The 23,514-nt window shown below is 45.9% G+C and overlaps 1 protein-coding gene across 7 annotated transcripts in view; it reads left to right on the top strand.

Moving 5' to 3' along the window:
- The window catches only part of FARP2 (FERM, ARH/RhoGEF and pleckstrin domain protein 2), a 147,552-nt gene that overhangs the window by 78,998 nt on the left and 45,040 nt on the right, over window positions 1-23,514 (top strand). For all 7 annotated transcript variants that reach the window (XM_033229477.1, XM_033229473.1, XM_033229475.1 and 4 more), the window contains exons 9-13: window positions 2,148-2,243; window positions 5,214-5,377; window positions 6,323-6,391; window positions 7,826-7,883; window positions 12,956-13,211. In XM_033229477.1, coding sequence (XP_033085368.1) covers window positions 2,148-2,243; window positions 5,214-5,377; window positions 6,323-6,391; window positions 7,826-7,883; window positions 12,956-13,211 — 643 coding nt within the window. The remainder of the gene's footprint in view (window positions 1-2,147; window positions 2,244-5,213; window positions 5,378-6,322; window positions 6,392-7,825; window positions 7,884-12,955; window positions 13,212-23,514) is intronic.

Below are 23,514 nucleotides of genomic sequence, written 5' to 3'. Positions count from 1 at the left end.
CAGCTGCTCCAGAGGCTGAGACAGGATGATTGCTTGAGCCCAAGAGTTTGAGGCTCCTTATCTCTTAAGGAAAGAAAAGTTACTTTTTGTTCTTTGTAACTAAGTATTTTCTGAAGAGATACTTTGAGACTAAGTAACTATCTTGTACCTCATCCCACTCATCTTCTAGTTAGATCACTATGATGGTTGCCCAGTGATGACTCTTTAAATCCTGTTCTTCCTACTACTGGAAGGAAGAGTTTTCTCCCCATTTATTTAGTTTATGTCTCTGTGGATTCATAGATTCAAATCTGATACTTGATAATCTGTAGGTTTCATTATTTATTTTTATCTTTAACTTTCCTGCATTTGGCCCAAGGGAGGCTCTTCAAGCTGCCTCTCGTCCTTTTTTTTTTTTTTTTGAGACAGAGTCTCGCTCCGTCGTCCCGGCTGGAGTGCAGTGGCCGGATCTCAGCTCACTGCAAGCTCCGCCTCCCAGGTTTACACCATTCTCCTGCCTTAGACTCCCGAGTAGCTGGGACTACAGGTGCCCGCCACCTCGCCCAGCTAGTTTTTTATATTTTTTAGTAGAGACGGGGTTTCACCATGTTAGCCAGGATGGTCTCGATCTCCTAACCTCGTGATCCGCCCATCTCGGCCTCCCAAAGTGCTGAGATTACAGGCTTGAGCCATCACGCCCAGCCTCATGTCCTTCTTATATGTCCTTTTATTTTATGAGCACTTCTTTGCTTTCTTACAAAATAAGACATGCCAGGCTTGTTTTGTGCTTTGCCTGCTTCACCATGGAGTCAGCCATTTCCCCACAGAGCCCAGCCGTTTTAGTGAAGACTGGTATTTAGAGACCAAGATCCATGCACTCAGTGTGCCCATTGCTCTGTGGGGTGTCACCACTCCTGGCCGTCTCAATAGACAGTGCTCCACACGTGTACATACACCCACTCACCTCACGTATCTGTATTTACCTCTATATCTGTGTCTGTATCTGCTGAGACTAGGAATTCCCATTGTTTGCTCCTGTTACACTAGCACTATGTTCTAGCTTCAGTGAGAAACCTGACTCTACTCCCAGCCCTGCCTGGCCACTATCACTGCCCCTTCCAGACTAGCCTCCTTGCAGGAGCGAACTTCAAAAAATGTATAACATTAACACTGATTTTAAAATTTTGCAATAAAACCTTATCAAAGAAATTAAAATTAGCCAGGTGTGGTGGGTCACGCCTGTAATCCCAGCACTTTGGGAGGCCAAGGTGGATGGATCACCTGAGGTCAGGAGTTCAAGACCAGCCTGGCCAACATGGTGAAACCCCATCTCTACTAAAAACACAAAAATTAGCCAGGTGTGGTGGCACACACCTGTAGTCCCAGCTGCTCAGGAGACTGAGGCAGGAGAATTGCTTGAACCCAGGAGGCAGAGGTTACAGTGAATGGAGATTATACCACTGCACTCCAGCCTGGGTGATAGAGTGAGACTGTCTCAAAAAAAAAAAAAGCGCAAATCTTTCCATTTCTTCTTTTAATTGTCTATTTCCTATAAATATTTGAAACAATATGGGGAGAGATACAAGTCCAAGTGTATCTTCCTGGTGAATTGCTTTTAAATTATGTAAGGCTTCTTTCTCATGCATTGTGTCTGATGATAATATTGCTCCACCAGCTTTCTTTTGGTCAGTTGTTGAGTACATCTTTTTCCATCTCTTTGAACCTTTCAGTGTTATGTTCCAGATGTGCCTTGAGTTTGAGACCAGCCTGAACAACATAGCAAGACCTCATCTCTACAAAAAAAAATTAAAAATAGAAAATTAGGCAGGATTGGTGTCTGGTGTCTGTAGTCCCAGCTGCTCCAGAGGCTGAGGCAGGATGATTGCTTGAGCCCAGGAGTCTTGAGGCTGCAGTGAGCGGAGATTGCACCACTGCACTCTAGTCTGGGCAATAGAGCAAGACTCCCTCTCAAAAAAAAAAAAAAATTAATTATCTTTCTAGAACAGATAGATTAGTTATTGACATTTTAAGTCAGAGCTATTTCAGGTATAATGGTAAAATGCCAAGTAGATTACTGTGTTGTCAAGGATGTAATTTAAGCATTCCCTATTTTATGAGAAAGGGGTTATGTGTTAGATTACAAATGTAATCTGTCTCTTGAATTTCAGGGCACCACCAAAATCAACACTTTCAATTGGTCCAAGGTCCGTAAACTAAGCTTCAAGAGGAAAAGATTTCTTATCAAACTTCATCCAGAGGTTCATGTAAGTATTATTTTTAGCTTTTTGTTTTGTTTTGTTTTTGTTTTTTTTGAGACAGAGTTTCGCTCTTATTGCCCAGGCTGGAGTGCAATGGCATGATCGCGGCTCACCGCAACCTCCGCCTCCCGGGTTCAAGTGATTCTCCTGCCTTAACCTCCCAAGTAGCTGGAATTACAGGCATGTACCACCACACCTGGCTGATTTTGTATTTTTTTTTTTTTTTTTTTTTTTTGAGGCAGAGTCTCGCTCTGTCGCCCGGACTGGAGTGCAGTGGCCGGATCTCAGCTCACTGCAAGCTCCGCCTCCCGGGTTTACGCCATTCTCCTGCCTCAGCCTCCCGAATAGCTGGGACTACAGGCGCCCGCCACCTCGTCCGGCTAATTTTTTGTATTTTTAGTAGAGACGGGGTTTCACCATGTTAGCCAGGATGGTCTCGATCTCCTGACCTCGTGATCCGCCCGTCTCGGCCTCCCAAAGTGCTGGGATTACAGGCTTGAGCCACCGCGCCCGGCCTAATTTTATATTTTTAGTAGAGACAGGGTTTCTCCATGTTGGACAGGCTGGTCTTGAACTCCTGACCTCAGGTGATCCACCCGCCTTGGCCTCCCAAAGTGCTGGGATTACAGGCGTGAACCACCACACCCAGCCTATTTTGACCATTTTTTAACTCATAATTTATTCTGCTAAAACATTAACTACTTTGTAAATCATTTCAGCATAATGCACATAAGAACTCAAGGACAGGATTCGGGACTTAGGTCTGGAGGGCTGAGGGCAGTCTGCCTAGCTGGTCTCACACTTACCTCCCCCAGGAACCTTGTCACTCACATGTTGCTGGCTGAAAACCCCAGGGTTTCGCGTTCAGTGGGTCTGGGATGAACCCAAGAAGGTGCACATCTGACAGGCTCCCAGGGGCTGCTGAGAACCATGGTTATTGCAGCCTCTTTGTCCTCTAGGTAATGAAGCTGAAGAACAAAGTGTTCAAAATGATCTGTAGCCCCACAGCAATTGAGAGCTTCAGAATGAATTGAGGAGTGCCCCAGTGTTCTCTTGTGTCCTTCATTCAGAAATTGATCTTTGAATAGCTCTAACTGGAGAAGCATTGATTATCAGGAAGTAAATATTCCTTTCTTTACTGACTGCTCATTAATAAAGTAATAATTACATGTGAATTTACTGAAATGAGTAAAAATGGAAAAAATAAATGCCTGTGCAGTGTATTTGGTAAAACCCAGTACTTCCCGTTATTCAAAGATGTTCCAATTGCTGCATTTCCGTTGTACAAAAGGAGTTAGAAAATAAAAAGATTTGCCAAGCTACCGTGGGGTTTAAGCTTAAGAGAGAGCCATGCCTGCGTCAGCCCAGACACATTTTGGGTTATGGGAGATTTAGAGCCCTTGGGCCAGTCAGAAGAAAAGTTTTGCCTGTGCCTTTACAAGGCACTTGAGTAGTGGGGCTTTTGTCACTCGCTGGGTTCGGTGTGATATGTAAGTGTGTTTGCTTTTGGTAGAAGGCTTGAAAGTGGCTTTAATTGGTGTACAAATATCTCTTCTGTGGATGAAAGGAAAGTAGAAGGAATGCCAGACACACATACAAAACACAAGTAAAAGCTGTTTTACTCTGTGACTAAAAAAAAAAAAGTTTCTTGCAGTTATTCTGAGATGATAGGGAAAGTTCACCAAAGCAGCTATTAACTTGAATAGGGCGATAAGTGAAAGCCCGGAACTGTTTGTATCTGCATTTAGCAAAGTTACACTTTACTTGCCTGAGCACTTTTTTAAAGACTAAATGTTAGATTCAAAGTGTTACAGTCTTTGTGGAAGGTAACCGGGTAACATACACCAGCAGGTTCGAAGATGTGCAGCCTTTGAGCTCAGAGTTCCGTTTCTAGGAATGTATCCTGAGGAATAACTGAGAGTGAATGCAGTTTCTTCAGGACGATATTTGTGGGCCTGAAAACTGCATGTCCTGAACATCTAAAACATTCTAGATTTTAAAAATATATACCGTGTAGAAACAATTCAGTAATAACATATAAATATGTCAACTGGCATGAAAAACGCCATCCTTTGCTAGGTGGGAAAAGTGTTTACAAAGATATAATTCAGAATGTTGATAGTTGTGTGATTGTGGGCGACTTAATTTTTCTGCTATTTCTACTGTGAATATAAATACTGTTTCTCTTTTCTTAATTAAGCAAATGGAACCAGAAGACTTTATATACAATTTTTAGAAAATCCTTCCTGGGCTGGGTGCAGTAGTGCACACCTGTAATCCCAGTACTTTGGGAGGCTGAGGTGGGCTGATCGCTTGGGCTCAGGAGTTCAAGACCAGCCTGGCCAACATGGCAAAACCCTTTTTCTACAAAAAATACAAAAATCATCTGGGCCTGGTGTCATGCACCTGTAGTCCCTACTGAGGGGTCGGAGGGGAGCGACTGAGGCGGGAGAATTGTTTGAGCCTGGGAGGTTGAAGTTGCAGTGAGCCAAGATCACGCCATTGCACTCCAGCCTGGGCGCAGAGCAAGATCGTGTCTCGGCCGGGCGCGGTGGCTCAAGCCTGTAATCCCAGCACTTTGGGAGGCCGAGACAGGCGGATCACGAGGTCAGGAGATCGAGACCATCCTGGCTAACATGGTGAAACCCCGTCTCTACTAAAAATACAAAAAATTAGCCGGGCGAGGTGGCGGGCGCCTGTAGTCCCAGCTACTCGGGAGGCTGAGGCAGGAGAATGGCGTGAACCCGGGAGGCGGAGCTTGCAGTGAGCCGAGATTGTGCCACTGCACTCCAGCCTGGGCGACAGAGCGAGACTCCGTCTCAAAAAAAAAAAAAAAAAAAAAGATCGTGTCTCAAAAAAAATCCTTACTAATTTTTAATTTTGGAATTGCCTATTGTGTGATCTGCTTCCTAAATGTACTTTCTCTTGTCCAATACTTCATTCTTGAATTAATTAACCTTTATGTTTTGTTTCTAGGGACCTTACCAGGACACATTAGAATTTTTGTTGGGTAGTAGAGATGAATGTAAGAACTTCTGGAAGATATGTGTGGAGTATCACACCTTTTTTAGACTTTTGGACCAACCTAAGCCAAAAGCGAAAGCCGTCTTCTTCAGCCGGGGCTCCTCCTTCAGATACAGGTAGGGGCCGTGCCGTGACTTGCATGGGCCCCTCACTGGTTTGTAAAGCTGAGAAAATAGGTAATTCGTAGTCAAGAAACAAATGTTATAAAATATTTCAGAGAATTACACGCAAAGTGGAGGTATTGTGAAAGATTAACTAGAGGAAGCATATGAAATAAAATAGTGGAAAAAAATAGGCTTAATTAAAACTTTGCTTACAAATTCAGTTACGCTTACTACAAAGTATAACTTTAAAATATATACGTGGGCCAGGCCCGGTGGCTCACACCTGTAGTCCCAGCACTTTGGAAGGCCGAGGCAGGTGGATCATTTGAGGTCAGGAACTCGAGATCAACCTGGCCAACATGGTGAAACCCCATCTCTACTAAAAATACAAAAATTAGCTGGATGTGTTGGCGGGCACCTGTAGTCCCAGCTACTCGGGAGGCTGAGGCATGAGAATCACTTAAACCCGGGAGGCAGAGATCTCGCCACTACACTCCACCCTGGCCAATAGAGCAAGACTCAGTCGTAAAAAATAAAATATAGGCTAGGCGCAGTGGCTCACGCCTGTAATCCCAGCACTTGGGAGGCCAAGGCAGGCGGATCACGAGGTCAGAAGATCAAAACCATCCTGGCTAACACGGTGAAACCCCGTCTCTACTAAAAATACAAAAAAAAAAAAAAAAAAATTAGGTGGGCGTGGTGGTGGGCGCCTGTAGTCCCAGCTACTTGGGAGGCTGAGGCAGGAGAATGGCGTGAACCTGGGAGGCAGAGCTTGCAGCAAGCCGAGATTGCACCACTGCTCTCCAGCCTTTTTTTTTTTTAATAGAAAAAAAATTTAAAAATAAAATATATATGTGTATATTTATGAGAGAGGATAAGTAAATCTTTTGTCTTTTACTCTGTAAAATTAATGCTGACTTACTGTTCTTTATTAAAAATCTGAATCTTTATTCACAGTGGAAGAACTCAGAAGCAACTAGTAGATTATTTCAAAGACAGTGGAATGAAGAGAATTCCATATGAAAGGTAAGCTGGCCTTTATGATGTAAAGTGTGTGCTTTTAAAATTAATATTTAAATATATATATATGGAGAGAGAGAGAGTGAGAAGAGTGACTGAGTCTTGCTCTGTCACCTAAGCTGAAGTACAGTGGCACAATCACAGCTCACTGCAGCTTCAGACTCCTGGGCTCAAGCAATCCTCCTACCTCAGCCTCCCGAATAGCTGGGACTATAGGCACACACCACCATCCCCTGGCTAGTTTGTTTTTTTGGTTTTTTTTTCTGTAGAGACAGGATCTTGCTATGTTGCCCAGGCTGGTCTCAAACATGTGGGCTCAAGTAATCCTTCAACCTCAGCCTCCCAAAGTGCTGGGATTATAGGTGTGAGCCACCATGCCCAGCCTATTTTAAATATTAATCTTTACTTGACTAAAAGTCACTTCAAATGCATGAACATGTATTTTTACAGGAGTTCAGTTTCAATGTTTTAAAGAAAGTGGATTTGTAATTTTTTTTTCTTTTGAGACAGAGTCTCGCTCTGTCACCCAGGCTGGAGTGCAGTGGTGCGATCTCGGCTCACTGCAAGCTCCGCCTCCCAGGTTCATGCCATTCTTCTGCCTCAGCCTCCCGAGTAGCTGGGACTACAGGCACCCGCCACCACGCCTGGCAAATTTTTTGTACTTTTAGTAGAGATGGGTTTCACCTTGTTAGCCAGGATGATTTCGATCTCCTGACCTCATGATCCGCCAAGCTCAGCCTCCCAAAGTGCTGCCATCGCGCCCGGCCTGTAATGTTTTTATATAGACATTGTATACACAGAGATATTTTTCATTTCTTTTCTGTATAGCTTAGCTTATATGTATTTTTTACATAGTATAGTAATATTTTTTTTTTTTTTATTCTGAGATGGAGTCTTGCTCTGTCGCCCAGGCTGGTGGAGTGCAGTGGTGTGATCTCAGCTCACTGCAAGCTCCACCTCCCAGGTTCACACCATTCTCCTGCCTCAGCCTCCCGAGTAGCTGGGACTACAGGCGCCTACCACCACACCCAGCTAATTTTTTGTATTTTTAATAGAGACAGATTTTCATAGTGTTAGCCAGGATGGTCTTGATCTCCTAACCTCATGATCCACCCACCTCAGCCTCCCAAAGTGCTGGGATTACAGGCGTGAGCCACCGCACCCGGCCTATAGTAAACTTTTAATCTGAACATTCTTGTTGTTTCTCTGCATGTGGAATTTTTTCCTTTAGTGTGAGTGTGTAATCTTACCTCTCTTGGGACCTCTGTTTTTTATTTGAATTCTTATTTTCCATTATCCTGCCCCTTTCTATTTAGATACCTCTTAGCTACATTTTCCTGGGAGGTTTTCTTCATGGATGCAGTACATGCTTGCTGCTGTAAAAACAGGCGCTGAGTAGGGGAGGGTTTGGTTTCTCACAGCTTGTTCTCTGTTTTGCAGAAGGCACAGCAAGACTCACATGTCCATTCGTGCTCTGACTGCAGACCTACCAAAACAGGTTAGTGTTTTCTGGTTAAAAATGTAGACAATAGGCTGGGCGCGGTGGCTCAAGCCTGTAATCCCAGCACTTTGGGAGGCCGAGACGGGCGGATCACGAGGTCAGGAGATCGAGACCATCCTGGCTAACATGGTGAAACCCCGTGTCTACTAAAAATACAAAAAACTAGCCGGGCGAGGTGGCGGGCGCCTGTTGTCCCAGCTACTCCAGAGGCTGAGGCAGGAGAATGGTGTAAACCCGGGAGGCGGAGCTTGCAGTGAGCTGAGATCCAGCCACTGCACTCCAGCCTGGGCTACAGAGCCAGACTCCGTCCCAAAAAAAAAAAATGTAGACAATAGTAGTTACCTGTACTCTTTTGGAAAATAATCTGTCATTGTAACAAGAGTCTTAAAATTAATGATATTATTTAATTCAGCAATTCTAATTCTGGGACTCTGTTTTCGGAAAGGAGTCATATAGAAAACCAGCAGGGCAGTGGCTCATGCCTGTAATCCCAGCACCTTGGGAGGCCAAGGCAGGAGGATTGCTTAAGTCCAGGAATTCGAGAACAGCCTGGGCAACATGACGAAATCTTGTCTCTACAAAAAATACAAAAATTAGCCAAGCACGATGGTGGCTCACGGGTAGTCTCAGCTACTCAGGGAACTGAGGTGGAAGAATGGCTTGAACCCAGGAATTCGGGGCTACAGTAAGCCAAGATAGTGCCACTACACTCCAGCCTGGATGACAGAGCAAGATCTCATCTCAAAAAAGAGAGAGAGAGAAAGCCTATATGTTGAGATGTGCATTGTAATGTTGTTTATAATACACTACAAAATCCTGACAACTCTCATCTGTGCCAGATGACTTACTAACTACGTTTTTAGCTGTATTCACTTAGTAGGATTTTTTGTTAACCACTAAAAACGTGGCTTAAAAAAGAGTATGTGGTACCATGGGGAAATTCTTGCTGTTATGTTACAAATGAAAAGCAGGAAACAAATTTATATCTCTATGTCTTTGTCATGATGCGACTATATCAAAACAAAGATACACCAACTCACACAGACACTTCACACAAAAACATTTGACAAGAATGTCCCAGAATGTGACAACAGCTGTTCCATGCCACTGTGATGGGACATCAGCTACCTTCTCATGTTTCATGATCTAGGTTCACTGAACCCTCTGCCTCCTGGGTTCAAGTGATTCTCGTTCCTTAGCCTCCCAAGTAGCTGTGATTACAGGCACACACCACCATACCTGACTGATTTTTTTTTTTTTTTTTTTTTGAGATGGAGTCTTGCTCTGTCGCCCAGGCTGGAGTGCAGTAGTGGCGCAATCTCGGCTCACTGCAAGCTCTGCTCCCCGAGTTCACACCATTCACCTGCCTCAGCCTCCCGAGTAGCTGGGACTACAGGCGCCCACCACCACGCCCGGCTAATTTTTTTGTATTTTTAGTAGAGACGCGGTTTCACTGTGTTAGCCAGGATGGTCTCGATTTCCTGACCTTGTGATCTGCCCTCCTTAGCCTCCGAAAGTGCTGGGATTACAGGCACCTCCCAAAGTACTGCGCCTGGCCGCCTGACTGATTCTTGTGTTTTTTAGTAGAGATGTGGTTTCACCATGTTGGCGAGGCTGATCTCGAACTCCTGGCCTCAAGTGATACACCTGCCTTGGCCTCCCAAAGTGCTGGGAATATAGGCAGGAGCCACCGTGCCCAGTCAGAATCTTGCTATTTTTATATTACATATCATAAGTTTTTCTTCATGGTGCTACAATTTCGTATTTATAACCTTTATCTCTGTTCAATGTTAATTTTTAATGATTTAGTCATTTATGCTGTCATAGCACTTCAGAAGCTACACTTGCATCTCATTATATTAAAAGTTATGTGAACTGGGCACAGTGGCTCACACCCTTATTCCCAGCTACTTGAGAGGTGAGGCTGGAGAATTGCTTGAAGCCAGTAGTTCAAGACCAGCCTGGACAACATTGTAAGACCCATCTATCTGAAGATTTTTTTTAATTAGTCAGGGGTAGTGGCACCAACTATACCCAGCTACTTGGGAGGCTGAGGTATGAGGATCACTTGAGCCCAGGAGTTCAAGGCTGCAGTGAGCCACAGTGGTACCACTACACTCCAGACTAGGCAACAGGGTGAGAATGTCTCAAAATAAAAAGCTCATGGTGTCCCAGTTTTTTTCCGTGGGTACATGAAAATCTTCTTAAACTCTTTTAGATATATTTCCTCTTTAGAAATTTCTTGTTATCAGGAGGCTGAGGCAGGAGAATGTCATGAACCCAGGAGGCAGAGCTTGCAGTGAGCCGAGACCACACCACTGCCCTCCAGCCTGGGCGACAAAGCAAGACTCCGTCTCAAAAACAAAAAAAAAAAGAAATTTCTTGTTAATTTAATTAAATTGAAATGAAAAGGAAATGTATTTTTTAATTGTTCCTTTACAAAGTTTGATTTTTTTTTTTTTTTTTTTGGGGGGGGGGACGGAGTGTCACTCTGTCGTCTAGGCTGCATGATTACAGCTCATTGCAGCCTCGACCTCCCAGGCTCCGGTGATCCTTCCACCTCAGCCTCCCAAGTAGCTGAGACTACGGGCGCATGCCACCACACCCAGCTAATTTTGTATTTTTTTTGTAGAGGCAGGGTCTCACCATGTTGCCTGGGCTCAAACTCCTGGGCTCAAGTGATCCTTCTGCTTCAGCCTCCCAAATGTTGGGATTACAGGCATGAGCCACCATACCCAACCACAAAGTTAGAGTTTTTTTTTTCTTTTTTCTTGAGATGGAGTCTCGCTCTGTCACCCAGTCTGGAGTGTAGTGGGGCGATCTCAGTTCATTGCAGCCTCCACCTCCCGGGTTCAAGTGATTCTCCTGCCTCAGCTTACCAAGTGGCTGGGACTACAGCTGCATGCCACCACGCCTGGCTGATTTTTTGTATTTTTGGGGGAGATGGGGTTTCACTGTGTTAGCCAGGATGGTCTTGATCTCCTGAACTCGTGATCCACCCGACTCAGCCTCCCAAAGCGCTGGGATTACAGGCGTGAGCCACCGTGCCCGGCCTTCGAAAGAATTTAGTGTCACAATAAGAATCATCTAAAAGTTACCTTTAAGAATGGGCGCAGTGACTCAATGGCTGTAATACCAGCACTTTGGGAGGCTGAGACGGGCAGATCACCTGAGGTCAAGAGTTCGAGACCAGTTTGGCCAACATGGTGCAACCCTGGGTTTAATAAAGTACAAAAATTAATGAGGCATGGTGGTAGGCACCTATAATCCCAGCTACTCGGGAGGCTGAGGCAGGAGAATTGCTTGAACCTGGGAGGTGGAGGTTGCAGTGAGCCGAGATGGCACATTGCACTCCAGCCTGAGCGACAAGAGTGAAACTTCATCTCAAAAATAAATAAATAAATAAAATCTTTACGCTTTCAATTATCTTCCATTCCATTTTAAAAGCCACACGAGAATATTGAATATGGTTGAATAATTGAGACGTGATATGATCAGCGTTTGAAAATAGGTTAATCTTACAGACTGTGACCTACTATTTTGTTTCTGAAAGCCTAGTAACTAAGCCTTCTGCAGTTACATTTGCACCTTTTGCATATGGTAACACATGCCTGTGTGCATTGCCTGGGTGGTAACACGTGCATGTGTGCATTGCCTGTGTACATATTGCACAAAAAGTTACTCAGTTGTGTTTGGTTATATTTTAGTATGACCACGCTCTTAACAATGTGGCATGTGTATATATAGTAAGGGATGTTCTCGAAGCATGACTGCATCCCGTGATAGCCCACGAGGAGGGACACTTAGCGAGTAGAGGGGGCTCAGCCGTGTCCCTGTGTGTGGAACCATGAGGGGAGGATGTGTTAGGGCGCCCATGGAGTGGTGGGTGATGCAACATAGCCACTTGACATCTGGTCCTGGCCCCTCAGTATTTCCTCATCCTGCTTGGGAGCTGCTTCTCTCTCAGACTTGCAGCCACTCCAGTGCTTTTGGAAGGCCCCAAGGCCCTTGGGCCACTCTCATTGGCAAAGGGCATCCTAGGCAGTGACCCTCAACCTTCTGTTACGTGTGTGAGTGGATTGGTGTGTGTCCTAACTCCCTGCTGATGATAATCTCTGACAGATGAGTGCACATTGCTGTAGAACTTGGACTTGTTACTTACCTGTCAGTACTGTGGTTTAGGGTTCTGTTGGCTGAGTGGAATGGCTCACTCCCTCTCCTGCTGTATTTTACCCCTCAACAAAACTATGAATCTCCTGGTAATGGGATTCCAGGGAGACATGGACCACATGTCATTAGGTTCTGCAAGATGGAGGTTTTCTTGGCTGGGCATGGTGGCATGTACCTGTAATCCCAGCATGTTGGAGGGCCAAGATGGGTGGATCACTTGAGGCCAAGAGTTTGAGCTATGATGGCACCACTGCACTCCACCCTGGGCAACAGAGCAACACCCTGTCTCTAATAAAAATTAAAAATTGGCCGGGCGCGGTGGCTCAAGCCTGTAATCCCAGCACTTTGGGAGGCCGAGACGGGCGGATCACGAGGTCAGGAGATCGAGACCATCCTGGCTAACACGGTGAAACCCCGTCTCTACTAAAAAATACGAAAAACTAGCCGGGCGACGAGGCGGGCGCCTGTAGTCCCAGCTACTCGGGAGGCTGAGACAGGAGAATGGCGTGAACCCGGGAGGCGGAGCTTGCAGTGAGCTGAGAGCGGCCACTGCACTCCAGCCTGGGCGGCAGAGCAAGACTCCGTCTCAAAAAAAAAAAAAAAAAAAAATTAAAAATTGTAATTTAATTTAAAAAACTTTTCTTTATTGTGGATATTTCATGTCGTAAGAGAAAAAATGGAATTGTAAGGGTTTGTAAACAGACGATCCTGGGTTGATTTGCAGTGCTACTTGCACAAATCTTCAGTTCTACAAGGGAAAGTCTGGTGAATTGCCCATTTTCATGAAAGCTGTGATAGAAATGTGTGGATGCCCTAAGTTAGGCCAGGTGGCTTTGCAACTTCTAGTGGTAATTTGTAATTTTATATCCTTTTTTTCTTTTCTGAATTTGGATCCCCAGAGCATCTTGTTCCCCGAGGGATTGAGGACTCCTGCCTCCCCATCTTCAGCGAATGCCTCCTTTTACTCGCTCGCTCCCTCCACTCTGGTGCCCCCTGGCCTGCCAGAGTTCAAGGACAGCAGCAGCTCCCTCACAGAGCCCCAGGTTTCCTACGTCAAGAGTCCAGCTGCAGAGAGGAGCAGTGGAGCAGTGGCTGGAGGCCCTGACACACCATCGGCCCAGCCCGTCGGGCCCCCCGCACTCCAGCCTGGTCCAGGTGTCGGGTTTTGTCATGTTGTGAGCAGCTGTGGTTCTGTCTGTGCTGGGGGGCAGAGTTTCGGTGCCTTAGACCTAGACACAGGGAGGGCCGGGAGGGAGCTCAGAGCTGCTTGTAAAAATGACAATGGTGGGGATGACTTTACCACAGGCTCATTTCCTTCCAGTGGGGAGCACCGGTGTGACCGGCAGTGCCGTGGGGGGGCCCCTGCTTTCACATTGACAAATGCCCAGCTGCAGGTGTCTGAGGAGTTCATAGACGATGACCCAGCAGACATCTCTTTCTTTGCTGGAGGCTCTGAGGCATTTTCTTTTCCTTATGGCTCTGTAGTCCCACAGGAACCTCAGGCCTCTGCCCAGCCTCTGGTGGCCCCTCCTTTGTGTGAGCTTCCAGGGTCTGCTCAGTCCAGCCCAGACAGGTACTCCACTGAGGCAGTAGACATGAACACAGAAGATGATTTTGCATTTGAGGAAGAAAGTGACTTCAGTGGGAGCGCACACCCCTCAGACACCTCGGAGCTGTTTGAGGTGAAGGCGCAGGCCAGCCGGATGCAGCGCCTGCTGGGTCCCTCTGAGACCAGCTCACTGAGGAACAGCCAGTCTGAAAACAGCTCCCTCAATAACATGCCGCTGCGTGGTGGGCTGTCTGTGCACACATGCAGCTCAGCCAATCAATCTGAGGCCAGCTCCATGGTCAACTTCCCAGCCTACTCAGTCCGCTCCGAGTCCAGCTCGGCCTTCCAGTTCTCTGACATCATCGACCAGTTAGAGCAGCTCAGCTACCCGCCCACGACGGCCGAGGACTCCAGCAGCACAGAGTCAGACTCGTGGGACTCTGAAACCGAGGCCCCCCTAGACATAAGCCTTTTCTTCAGCAACCCTTTTGCACAGACAAGTGGAGAAAGAGTCCCTTTTGATTTACAGAACAATTTAAAGAATTTGACTCCAGGAGAGCAAATAGATAAAAACCCATCTTGACCACTCTGGGTTGCTTTACAAGGCAGCCCACTCACCCACACTGTGTAGTTTAGAGCTCAGAATTGTTTGGTTTAAACATAGAAAGTGACTTTCATTTCATGGCTACATATTCAATTTTTTTTTAATTTCCTGATTTATTATACTTCTTTGAATGTCAAAAAATTTGACCTCCAGCCAGTCCTCCTAGAGAGCCAATAAATTGGTCTTTATACCTTATGTTTTTTGGCATATGCTTTGATTCAAGTAAAAACTGGTGCTATACATTCTGAATGTTACACAGTTCTGTTAATGTTGATCTTCAATAGAATATGTGTGTTGCACTATTGACGCTGCTTTTCAAGATGAGCCCTGCTGCCTATAATTAACTAGGACACAGGTTTTGTCTCAATTGTCCAGCCACTGTGCTACTCAGAACCTTAAGTATGCCTCTACAGCCCTAACCCTGGGAAAGATGGACATAGGCCATGGCCTCCTATGTGCTGTGATCAAACTCCTGGGACTCTGAGACCGTAAAGGACCCTGTAGACATTAGCCTTTTCTTCAGCAACCCTTTTGCACAGACAAGTGGAGAAAAAAGGGTCCCACTGGGAGTCGGGGGGAACAGTCATCCACTGCACTGGGGTTGGGAGTGAGGGGGTGCCTGGAACTATCCCAGTGCCAAAGGTACCATGTCATTTTTTTTTTTTAATTTTTTTTTTAAAGGTGTCAAAGGGCCACTGCCTCATTATTGACTTGAGACCCAGAAATAGTGCTGTATGTAGATAGTGGTCTTGGAGAGGCATTGGTTTAAAATGGACTTATGTAAGTATGAGCTGTTTTCTTTTCTTCAGCTTAATTGGGAATATAGAAGATATACGGTTGCAAAAAAAGCAGAACCAGACACACCATGGGCATCATTCTGTCCCAGGACAATGGGAAGGGTCCCAAGGGCAGGTGGGCTGAGGTGGCCCTGCCCACACACCAGGTGCCATGGGCCCTGCTGGTACCACATGGAGAGCTTCTCAGTGTAAACCACCGTGAAAGTCAAGGCTGATGTTTGTGGCACAGAGTGGATAGGTCCATCCAGGGACGTCATGGGGAAACCACTGCCATGCAGCTCAGCACCGACAAGCGCCGGGCTCAGGCCAGCCCTGGATGACACTGTTGAGTATGTCAAGTCCACAGCTAGGGTTTGGGGTTTTTGTTGTTTTTACTTTCTGATCTTACCTAGTAGTGCAATACCACGTTTAACGTTTAATTCTCTTCCCAGAATGTCTTGTGGAAACTTCACATTTCATTCCTGTTCACATTGTGAGATCTCTGATCTCTGATGTTTTGCCTGGATGGATTTACTGTGATTGATTGCACAGGGACCACATGGCTCAGGTGTCGGAGCCATCGAGGGCATCTTGCAAGGGCTGGTTTTCCTTTTCTCATCAGTGTTGGCTGGATGCCTGCAGGGGTTTTGTGGCTAACCACATCAGGCAGTTTCCTGTTTTTGTAGCTTTGTTATACCTAAACCACAGTCTCATCATTTTGCTTATGCAGCTAGAACTTTCAGTCTGTCTAGTTGTTACTCATTCTGTCCCTGGTAATTTAGACCTGCCGTCTTAGTGCTTTAGGGGCCATTGGGCACAACTTTCTACATTGGCAAATACCTGCGACAATGTTGTGACAGACAGAAGCGCAGCAGTGAACCTGAGGTCAGGACAGGCTGTTTGGGAGGTTCTGCTTTTCTTACTGTCTCACCAAAGATAAACCTTGTGTTTGTGTGGTGGGGAGAAATGAGCATAGATTACGTTTAAAACGTTTTCCTAAGCCTTCGTATTCATATGGCAGCTGATGGTTCCTCTCTCCTTCATCAGTGTTGCCTGACGACTGTCCTTGCTGATGTTGGGAACTAACAAAGTTGTCTTTTTGTTTTTAAGGGAACCCACCCTGGCGTCTGGACGGCAGGTTAGGTTTGGGTGGTTTTGAGCTAGCACTGCTGTGGGGCAGGGGTGGCCGCTCCCTGGTGAAGCTAATGCTGTGGAAGCCGGAATGTTCCTTCCTAAGGAGTGGCATCGTGCCCCCGCCCCCCCGGCAGAGGTGCCTCATCACTCCCTCGTGTGCGAGATTCTGAATAAACTTTGTTCTCAGGCATCTTCTACTAGGCCTCCTGTAGAATAGATCCTGTTGGTTTTGGTTTGTGTTAATGGAACCTCACTTTCTAGAGATAATTTTTTAGTTTTTTATTTAGGAAGTTTTCAAAATATACAAAGCAGGAATATCACCTCAAATTCAGTGTTACCCACACTTGACCATGCTTGCTCCAGCTGTGCCTTTCTTCTTTCCTTGGGTATTTTGTTGCTCTAAAGTATTTTATTATTACTTTTTTAGAGACAGGGTCTCACTCCTGTCACCCAGGCTGGAGTATGATGACGCAGTCACATCTCACTGCAGCCTCAACCTCCTGGGCTCAAGCCATCCTCCCACCTCAGCCTCAGAGTAGCTGGGACTACAGGCACTCACCACTGCACCCAGCTCATTTTTAAAAAACTTTTGTGGAGACAGATTCTCTCCATGTTGCCCAGGATGGTCTTGAATTCCTGGGCCCAAGCAGTCCTCCTGTCTCAGCCTCCTGAAGTGCTAGAATTGCAGGCATGAGCCTGAGTGAAAAAAAAAAAAAATCAAGGCTTTCTTCCGAGTTACTGCTCGCAGCCCTCCTACCCCTTTCTCTTTCGAATGGGTTGTAATGTCCACCCAGAGGGGTTTAGAAACGGAAGGGAAGGCAAGCGTGTAGGCACCATGGCTTTAGAACCATAAGGAAGACATTTCCCAGTACAGATTCTGTCTTTCCACGTGTAACAGTTAGTGAGGCACTGACATTGCTCTTTTCCACCTTTACAAGACAGTTTACAGTGGTTAAATAGCAAAACATGGCCAGGCGCGGTGGCCCAAGCCTGTAATCCCAGCACTTTGGGAGGCGGAGACGGGCGGATCACGAGGTCGGGAGATCGAGACCATCCTGGCTAACACAGTGAAACCCCGTCTTTACTAAAAACTACAAAAAACTAGCCGGGCGAGGTGGCGGGCGCCTGTAGTCCCAGCTGCTCGGGAGGCTGAGGCAGGAGAATGGCGTAAACCCGGGAGGCGGAGCTTGCAGTGAGCCGAGATCTGGCCACTGCACTCCAGCCTGGGCGACATGGCGAGACTCCGTCTCAAAAAAAAAAAAAAAAAAAAGCAAAACACCGAGAGCAGTTCAGCCTGAGGCCATAGTGCCCTGTGGCAGCACTGGGCCCTGCTTTTCTTTCTGCTTTGTGCTGTGTGGCTCTTCTTCAAGCCAGTGTTGGGTAATGCACAGCCTGAGAGGTGTGGCCTGATAAACCCTGAAATTGAAAAAAGTATGCAGATTTGACCCAACACTTCTGGAAGTGTCTGGATACAGCTCACTGAGAGTGTGGAGGTGAAAGTGCCTGCAAAATGTTGACAGTTCTCTCTCAATCTATTGATCTGTTACATCCAGAACCTTAAAGCTGCACAGTTGTCATGCTCCGCCTGGAGTCTCAGGCAAGGCGCATCAGGGGCTGCACTGGTAGCTCCCAGTCACCGTCATAGCCAGGTGTGTCCACTCAGAGGGGGCGTGATCCTGCAGCAATCCCCTCCAATGAGAGGCCACCAGCAGACAGCGCCTGTTGTATCTGTGAAGTCCACCACTAATTATGTACTCTGCTTTAGGTAGAATATTTATTTTTATTAGCTGTCAAACGGTTTTTGTATTTGTTTCCAAAAGTCCAGGTACTTTATGTAGGCCAATGGATAAATATTTCAAGTCTAACAGTAGCACAGTTATATGTTAATACAACTGACTACATGAAAAATACGTAACAGCATATGCTATGTAATTTTTCAGATCACTAGGTATTGATATGTGCCTTTTTTATATTACCAAGAGATTCTCTAAATATGGAATTAGATTAGGATTCTCTGCTCCAGTTAACACACAGTTTTAAATTAGTACTGATGATTGAGGGACGGACAATAGCACACCAAAAAGAGTTTAGTATGAAAAACTTAAACCTGTTGGTTAAGTCATTCCCATTATTGTCATTTTGCTGAGGGTGACTTGTTCCTTTTGAATTGCTTTGGTGTACGGGTATGTTCTGATTTTTCATGCAAACTCCTTGGCCATTCCACCGCTCTGAGGGGTAATTGTAGCACTTCACATGTGCTGTGGTTGTGATCACATGGAGACATATATAGCATGTGTGTTCCTAGCTGTTGTGTGTTCATGTGACGTTTGATGCCAATACATATGTCTTCAAGGTACGCTTGTTCCCTCCCAGCTCGTGGAACATCAAAAAAATTCATTGCTGGAAAAATTATTTCATAGACAAAAATGTTAATGTTCTCTTGCGGACTTAGAGTTGAAAATATGTATATAGATTTGGTTCTAAAGTCCACAGAATCGTATCTGCTGTGGTCTCCCTTTGGTGCTCATCTGGGGCCACGTGTATGGAACATTTTGTCAGGCGGCTGGAATGTGGGCAGATGCTGTTAGCCTCCCTCTCCGCTGGTGGTCCATGCCTGACGTGTCCCCTAGTTCAAGGAGGCACCATCTTTTGCATGAAAACAATTGCGTTCCCCTAGGAAATGAAGAAAAAATGAGCTGGAATTTCCTTATACATTTGAACTTGTTCCTTTTTTAAAGAGACATTTTTGTTGTCTGCTTTGTGGTACTTAAAAATTTGTTTTCCATTGGAATTGCCATTTATAAATGTGCAGATCTGTACTAATTTAGAATTTTTTAATTGTTCAATAAAATAAGGAAATATTTACTGTGAATTTTTAAATGGGCTTTTTAGCTTTCTTTCCCTCTACTTCTAGTTTTGATTTATATAAGTTAAAGATTATTTTACGTATTAATCCCTGAAGCAGCTGCATGTTTTTGTAACAGTGTCACTGGCATCTTCATAGGCTTCTGAGCAACAAACAGGCAGCAGGCACCATGACTCTTGTGCAGATGGTCTTATTTTAATATGGATGGTGATGTCTGTGGAAGGCCAGCGGGGAAAGGTGCCTTGCTTCTTCTCGGTCTTAGCTCTGCCAGTGCTTCCTGGTCTCACCTGGTGTGGCCCGCACAGCGGAGCTGGGTGTCGGGGAGGACGTGCCGTGCAGGCCCGCACCACACCCCACGGGGCAGGCCTGCTGTCCTTGCGCTTTTACCGTTCACAGAACAGATGTTGTTGGCTTCTTAATTCTGAAAATGAGGTTATTATTGCCTCTTTTTCTCCGCAGTCAGCCAAAACCCACCCTGTAAATTACAGGGGAGAACGTGAACAAGAGACCTCTGCCCCAGAGTGCGGCGGCTCTGCAGGTTCTGGTCAAGGCTTTATTCCACTCTGAGCTTGAGTTTCCCATTCAGCCAACACGAGTTTCTGCGGCCTCCGTGGAGTGTCCACGCCTCTGTAGCCCCACACGCGCCTGAGGGGGCAGGGGCTTTGGACACTGCCTTCTGCTTTTGAGCCCTTTGAGGATAGGCTGCTCACTTACCCTTTTGGGACCTTAGAGCAGCACAGAGCTGCAGCCACTGATGTCAGGCGCCTCTGGGAAGGTGGTGGTGCCTCCCCGGGGCTCTAAGGCATCTGCTGCCCAGTGGGCAGGGTGGCCAGTGAGCACCTGAGGCCAGGAAGGGAGGCACCCGGCGGTAAGCCTTTCCTGGAGCTCAGAATTGTACCTGCCACACCAGAGCAGAGGGGCTGTGGCGGCAGCATGTTCTAGAAAGGCACTTTTCAGAACAAACTCGTGGGTCTCCTCAGAGCCCGCGGATGGATAGTTACTTCCCACTCAGAGGAGAGGGGAATGAGTCCCAGGGGCCTCACTTAGCCCCTGACATTATGCCGGCCCCCCTCCCTAACCATCACCCTCCTGGTCCTTGGGCCACCCCTGCCCAGCACCCACTACCTAAGGATGAAGTGGGAGGCACCTGGGTGCATAAATCCTGATTTCAAGAAACTGCTCAAAAGCATTTCTGTATTAGGTCTGTAAGTTGACTGATTTAGATGGTGAAAACCATGTGGCCCTTATGTTCTTGAAATATGTCAATTCAGATTATATTTCTTTCCTAATCCTAATAACCACCACCCTTTATTCAGTTTACTTTAATAGTTTGTTTTCAGGACCTTGCCTCCATTGTTCCAATAAAAAGATTCATAAGTCAGAGCATGCTTCTCAAAGTTCTGGACACAATGTATTAGAACAAAAACATAGAGGCTCTGGAGCACCTTCACATATTCAAGAGGAGACCGTACACCTGGCAGACAGCAGATCGGGACAAATGGCCCAAAGCACAACTTGCTGTTATAGGTTAGAACACCTGCTTTTCTTAGGAAGTAAAAAGTCTCGTTTATTTAGAGCAAAACAGGAAAGAAACAGATTATTGGGAGCACTTTCACTTTGTGTGTTGATACAGCTCTCTGCACCATGTGAGAGCAGCAGCGGTGGTTCCACTGCGTGCTGCCTACCAAGCCGTAGCCCAGGGCTTTGTGTGTCAGCTCGTTAAAACCCCAAATGGCCCTTTGGAAAGCTGTGCCACGCATCACATCTTCACATCCTGTCCTGTAGGCAGTGATGCCGGGTAAGGAGGTGAACTAAATGCACAGTGAAAGATGAACCAATACCTGGACCCCTCGCCATTGACCATTTTTCTATCTCCCACTTGTATTCTTTGAGCCAGATTTTGTGTGAAAGTGACTCATGACATCCTCTTCCAATAGTGAAGCCAGAAATAATTTTGGGCTAACTCATCAGGTTCACGTTTACTTGGAACCCTTGGACAGTTCTGCATTTTCCTTTTCTTCTGGAATTAACAATTCATTGATCGAGCCTCAGTTTCCTGTACCTCCTCTGAAGTTAACCTTCAACTTGACCTTGAATTTTGCCAACAAGAGCTGATTCTTCCTCCACTAATAGGCAAATATTTTCAAGAATCATTTGTTAGAGTTTTAAAGAGGAAAGTTGAAAAGAATGAAATAAAACTAACTTTACCTTTTTCTCTAAATGTGATATTTCTCTTTCATCACCTAGTTACATGAATAAAAACAGTGTCTTGAAGGAAAAAGTGAAGGTAAGCACAAAAGTTTAACATTGTGATTTTTAAATGACATTTCAGAAATCATGTGTTGAATATTGAGAAAATTCTAGAAGTAAAGAAACTGCCACAAAGAAAATCACCTGCCAGACCTGGCGCAGTGGCTCCTGCCTGTAATCCCAGCACTTTGGGAGGCGAAGGACGGCGGATCACAAGGTTAGGAGTTCAAGACTGGCTTGGCCAACATAGTGAAACCCCGTTTCTACTAAAAATACAAAAATATATATATATATTAGCTAGGCGTGGTGGCAGGCACCTGTAATCCCAGCTATTCAGGAGGCTGAGGCAGGAGAATCACTTGAACCCAGGAGACTGAGGTTGGAGTGAGCTGAGATCGTGCCAGTACACTCCAGCCCGGGTGACAGCCTGGGTAAAGGTAGTTTTATTTATTTTTTCCGTCTCAAAAAAAAAAAAAAGAAAATCATCTGCCAGAGATGTTCACTGCCGACAGTCTGAAATAACAGTTTTAAATTTTATGTCTTTTGGCCAGGAATCAGAACACTTTGGGAGGCCAAGGTGGGAGGATCATTTTAGCCCAGGGAGGGAGTCAGGAGTTCAAGACCAGTCTGAGCAACATAGCAAGACCCCATCTCTACAAAAAAACTAAAATATTAGCTGGGCACAGTGATGTGTGCCTGTGATTCCAGCTACTTGGAAGGCTGAGGTGGGAGGATCGAGCCCTGGAGGTCAAGGCAAAGCTGCAGTGAGCCATGATTATGCCACTGCACTCCAGCCTGGGCAACAGTGCAAGACCCTGTCTCAAAAAAAAAAAAAAAAGACTGGGCACAGTGGCTCACGCCTGAAGTTCCAGCACTTTGGGAGGCTGAGGTGGGCGGATCACTAGGTCAGGAGTTCAAGACCAGCCTGGCCGACATGGTGAAACCCCGCCTCTACTAAAAATACAAAAATTAGCTGGGCATGGTGGTGTTATGCGCTTGTAATCCCAGCTACTCAGGAGGCTGAGGCAAGAGAATCACATGAACCCAGGAGATAGAGGCTGCAGTGAGCTGAGATTGTGCCACTGCAACTCCAGTCCAGCCTGGGAGACAGAGCAAGACTCAGTCTCAAAAAAAGAAAAGAAAAAGCTGGGCATGGTGGCTCACACCTGTAATCCCAGCACTTGGGGAGGCTGGGGTGGGCCAATCACTTGAGGCCAGGAGTTTGAGACCACCATGACAAAAACTGTCTCTACTAAAAATACAATAACAATTAGCCAGGCACAGTGGCGCATGCCTGTAATCCCAGCTACTTGGGAGGCCAAGGCCTGAGAATCATTTGAATCCAGGAAGCAGAGGTTGTAGTAAGCTGAGATTGTGCCACTGTACTCCAGCCTGGGCAACAGAGCAAGACTGTCTAAAGAAAAATAAGTAAATATGTATCTTTTGAAGATGATCAAACCTTGTTATTTGCTGGAGTGTGGTGGCCTGATCATGGCTCACTGCAGCCTTGACTTCCTGGGCTCAGGCATTTCTCCCACGTCCACCTCCTGAGTAGCTGGGACTGCAGGTGTGCGCACCACCACGCCTGGCTAAATTTTTGATAATTTTATTTTTTTTTGTTTTTGTAGAGATTGGGTTTCACCATGTTACCAAGGCTGGTCTCAAACTCCTGGGCTCAAGTAATCCACCCGCTTTGGCTTCCCGAAGTGCTGAGATTACAGGCATGAGCCACCGCGCCCGGCCAATTGGCAGCTTTGAGAATAATTCAGATGTTATTCTCTTCCCAAAGTGCAGTCTAGGCAATGAAGCCCGAGGGTGAACAGCCAGTGGACAGTTTGTGATCCATCCCAGCAAAAGTGTAGAGCTCAGTAAAACCTAACTACTGTTTGTATCTCTCAGTTTCAAGTCTCTTAATGCTGACAACTGAAGTCTTGTCTACGGGTAAAGAAATCAGTCCTCCTTGAGGATATCGTGGGATAGCTGGGCCTTATCTTTGTGTGTAGTAGGTGTGTCCTCCTATGAGTTGTGTATGATATGAATTTTATAGAAGGGACTCTTGTAACTCAGAACAAGACTGATTGTTACTGGCTGTTTTTCAGTAGAGGACCTCGGATTTAGAGTTTGTTTTTTACAGATACCTAAGATTAATTCTTTACCATGTCAGGTAAAACTAAACATATTCCGTGGCACCTAAAACTTGATATTTAGCATTTTTAAACTTCTCTGCCTTTTTTTGTTTTTCTGAGACATAGTCTCACTCTGTTTCCCAGGCTGGAGTG

This window comes from Trachypithecus francoisi, unplaced genomic scaffold (assembly GCF_009764315.1).
Source record: "Trachypithecus francoisi isolate TF-2019V2 unplaced genomic scaffold, Tfra_2.0 Lachesis_group13, whole genome shotgun sequence".
Taxonomy (NCBI): domain Eukaryota; kingdom Metazoa; phylum Chordata; class Mammalia; order Primates; family Cercopithecidae; genus Trachypithecus; species Trachypithecus francoisi.
The sequence above is the reverse complement of the archived record's forward strand: the minus strand, read 5'-3'. Positions and strand labels throughout refer to the sequence as shown.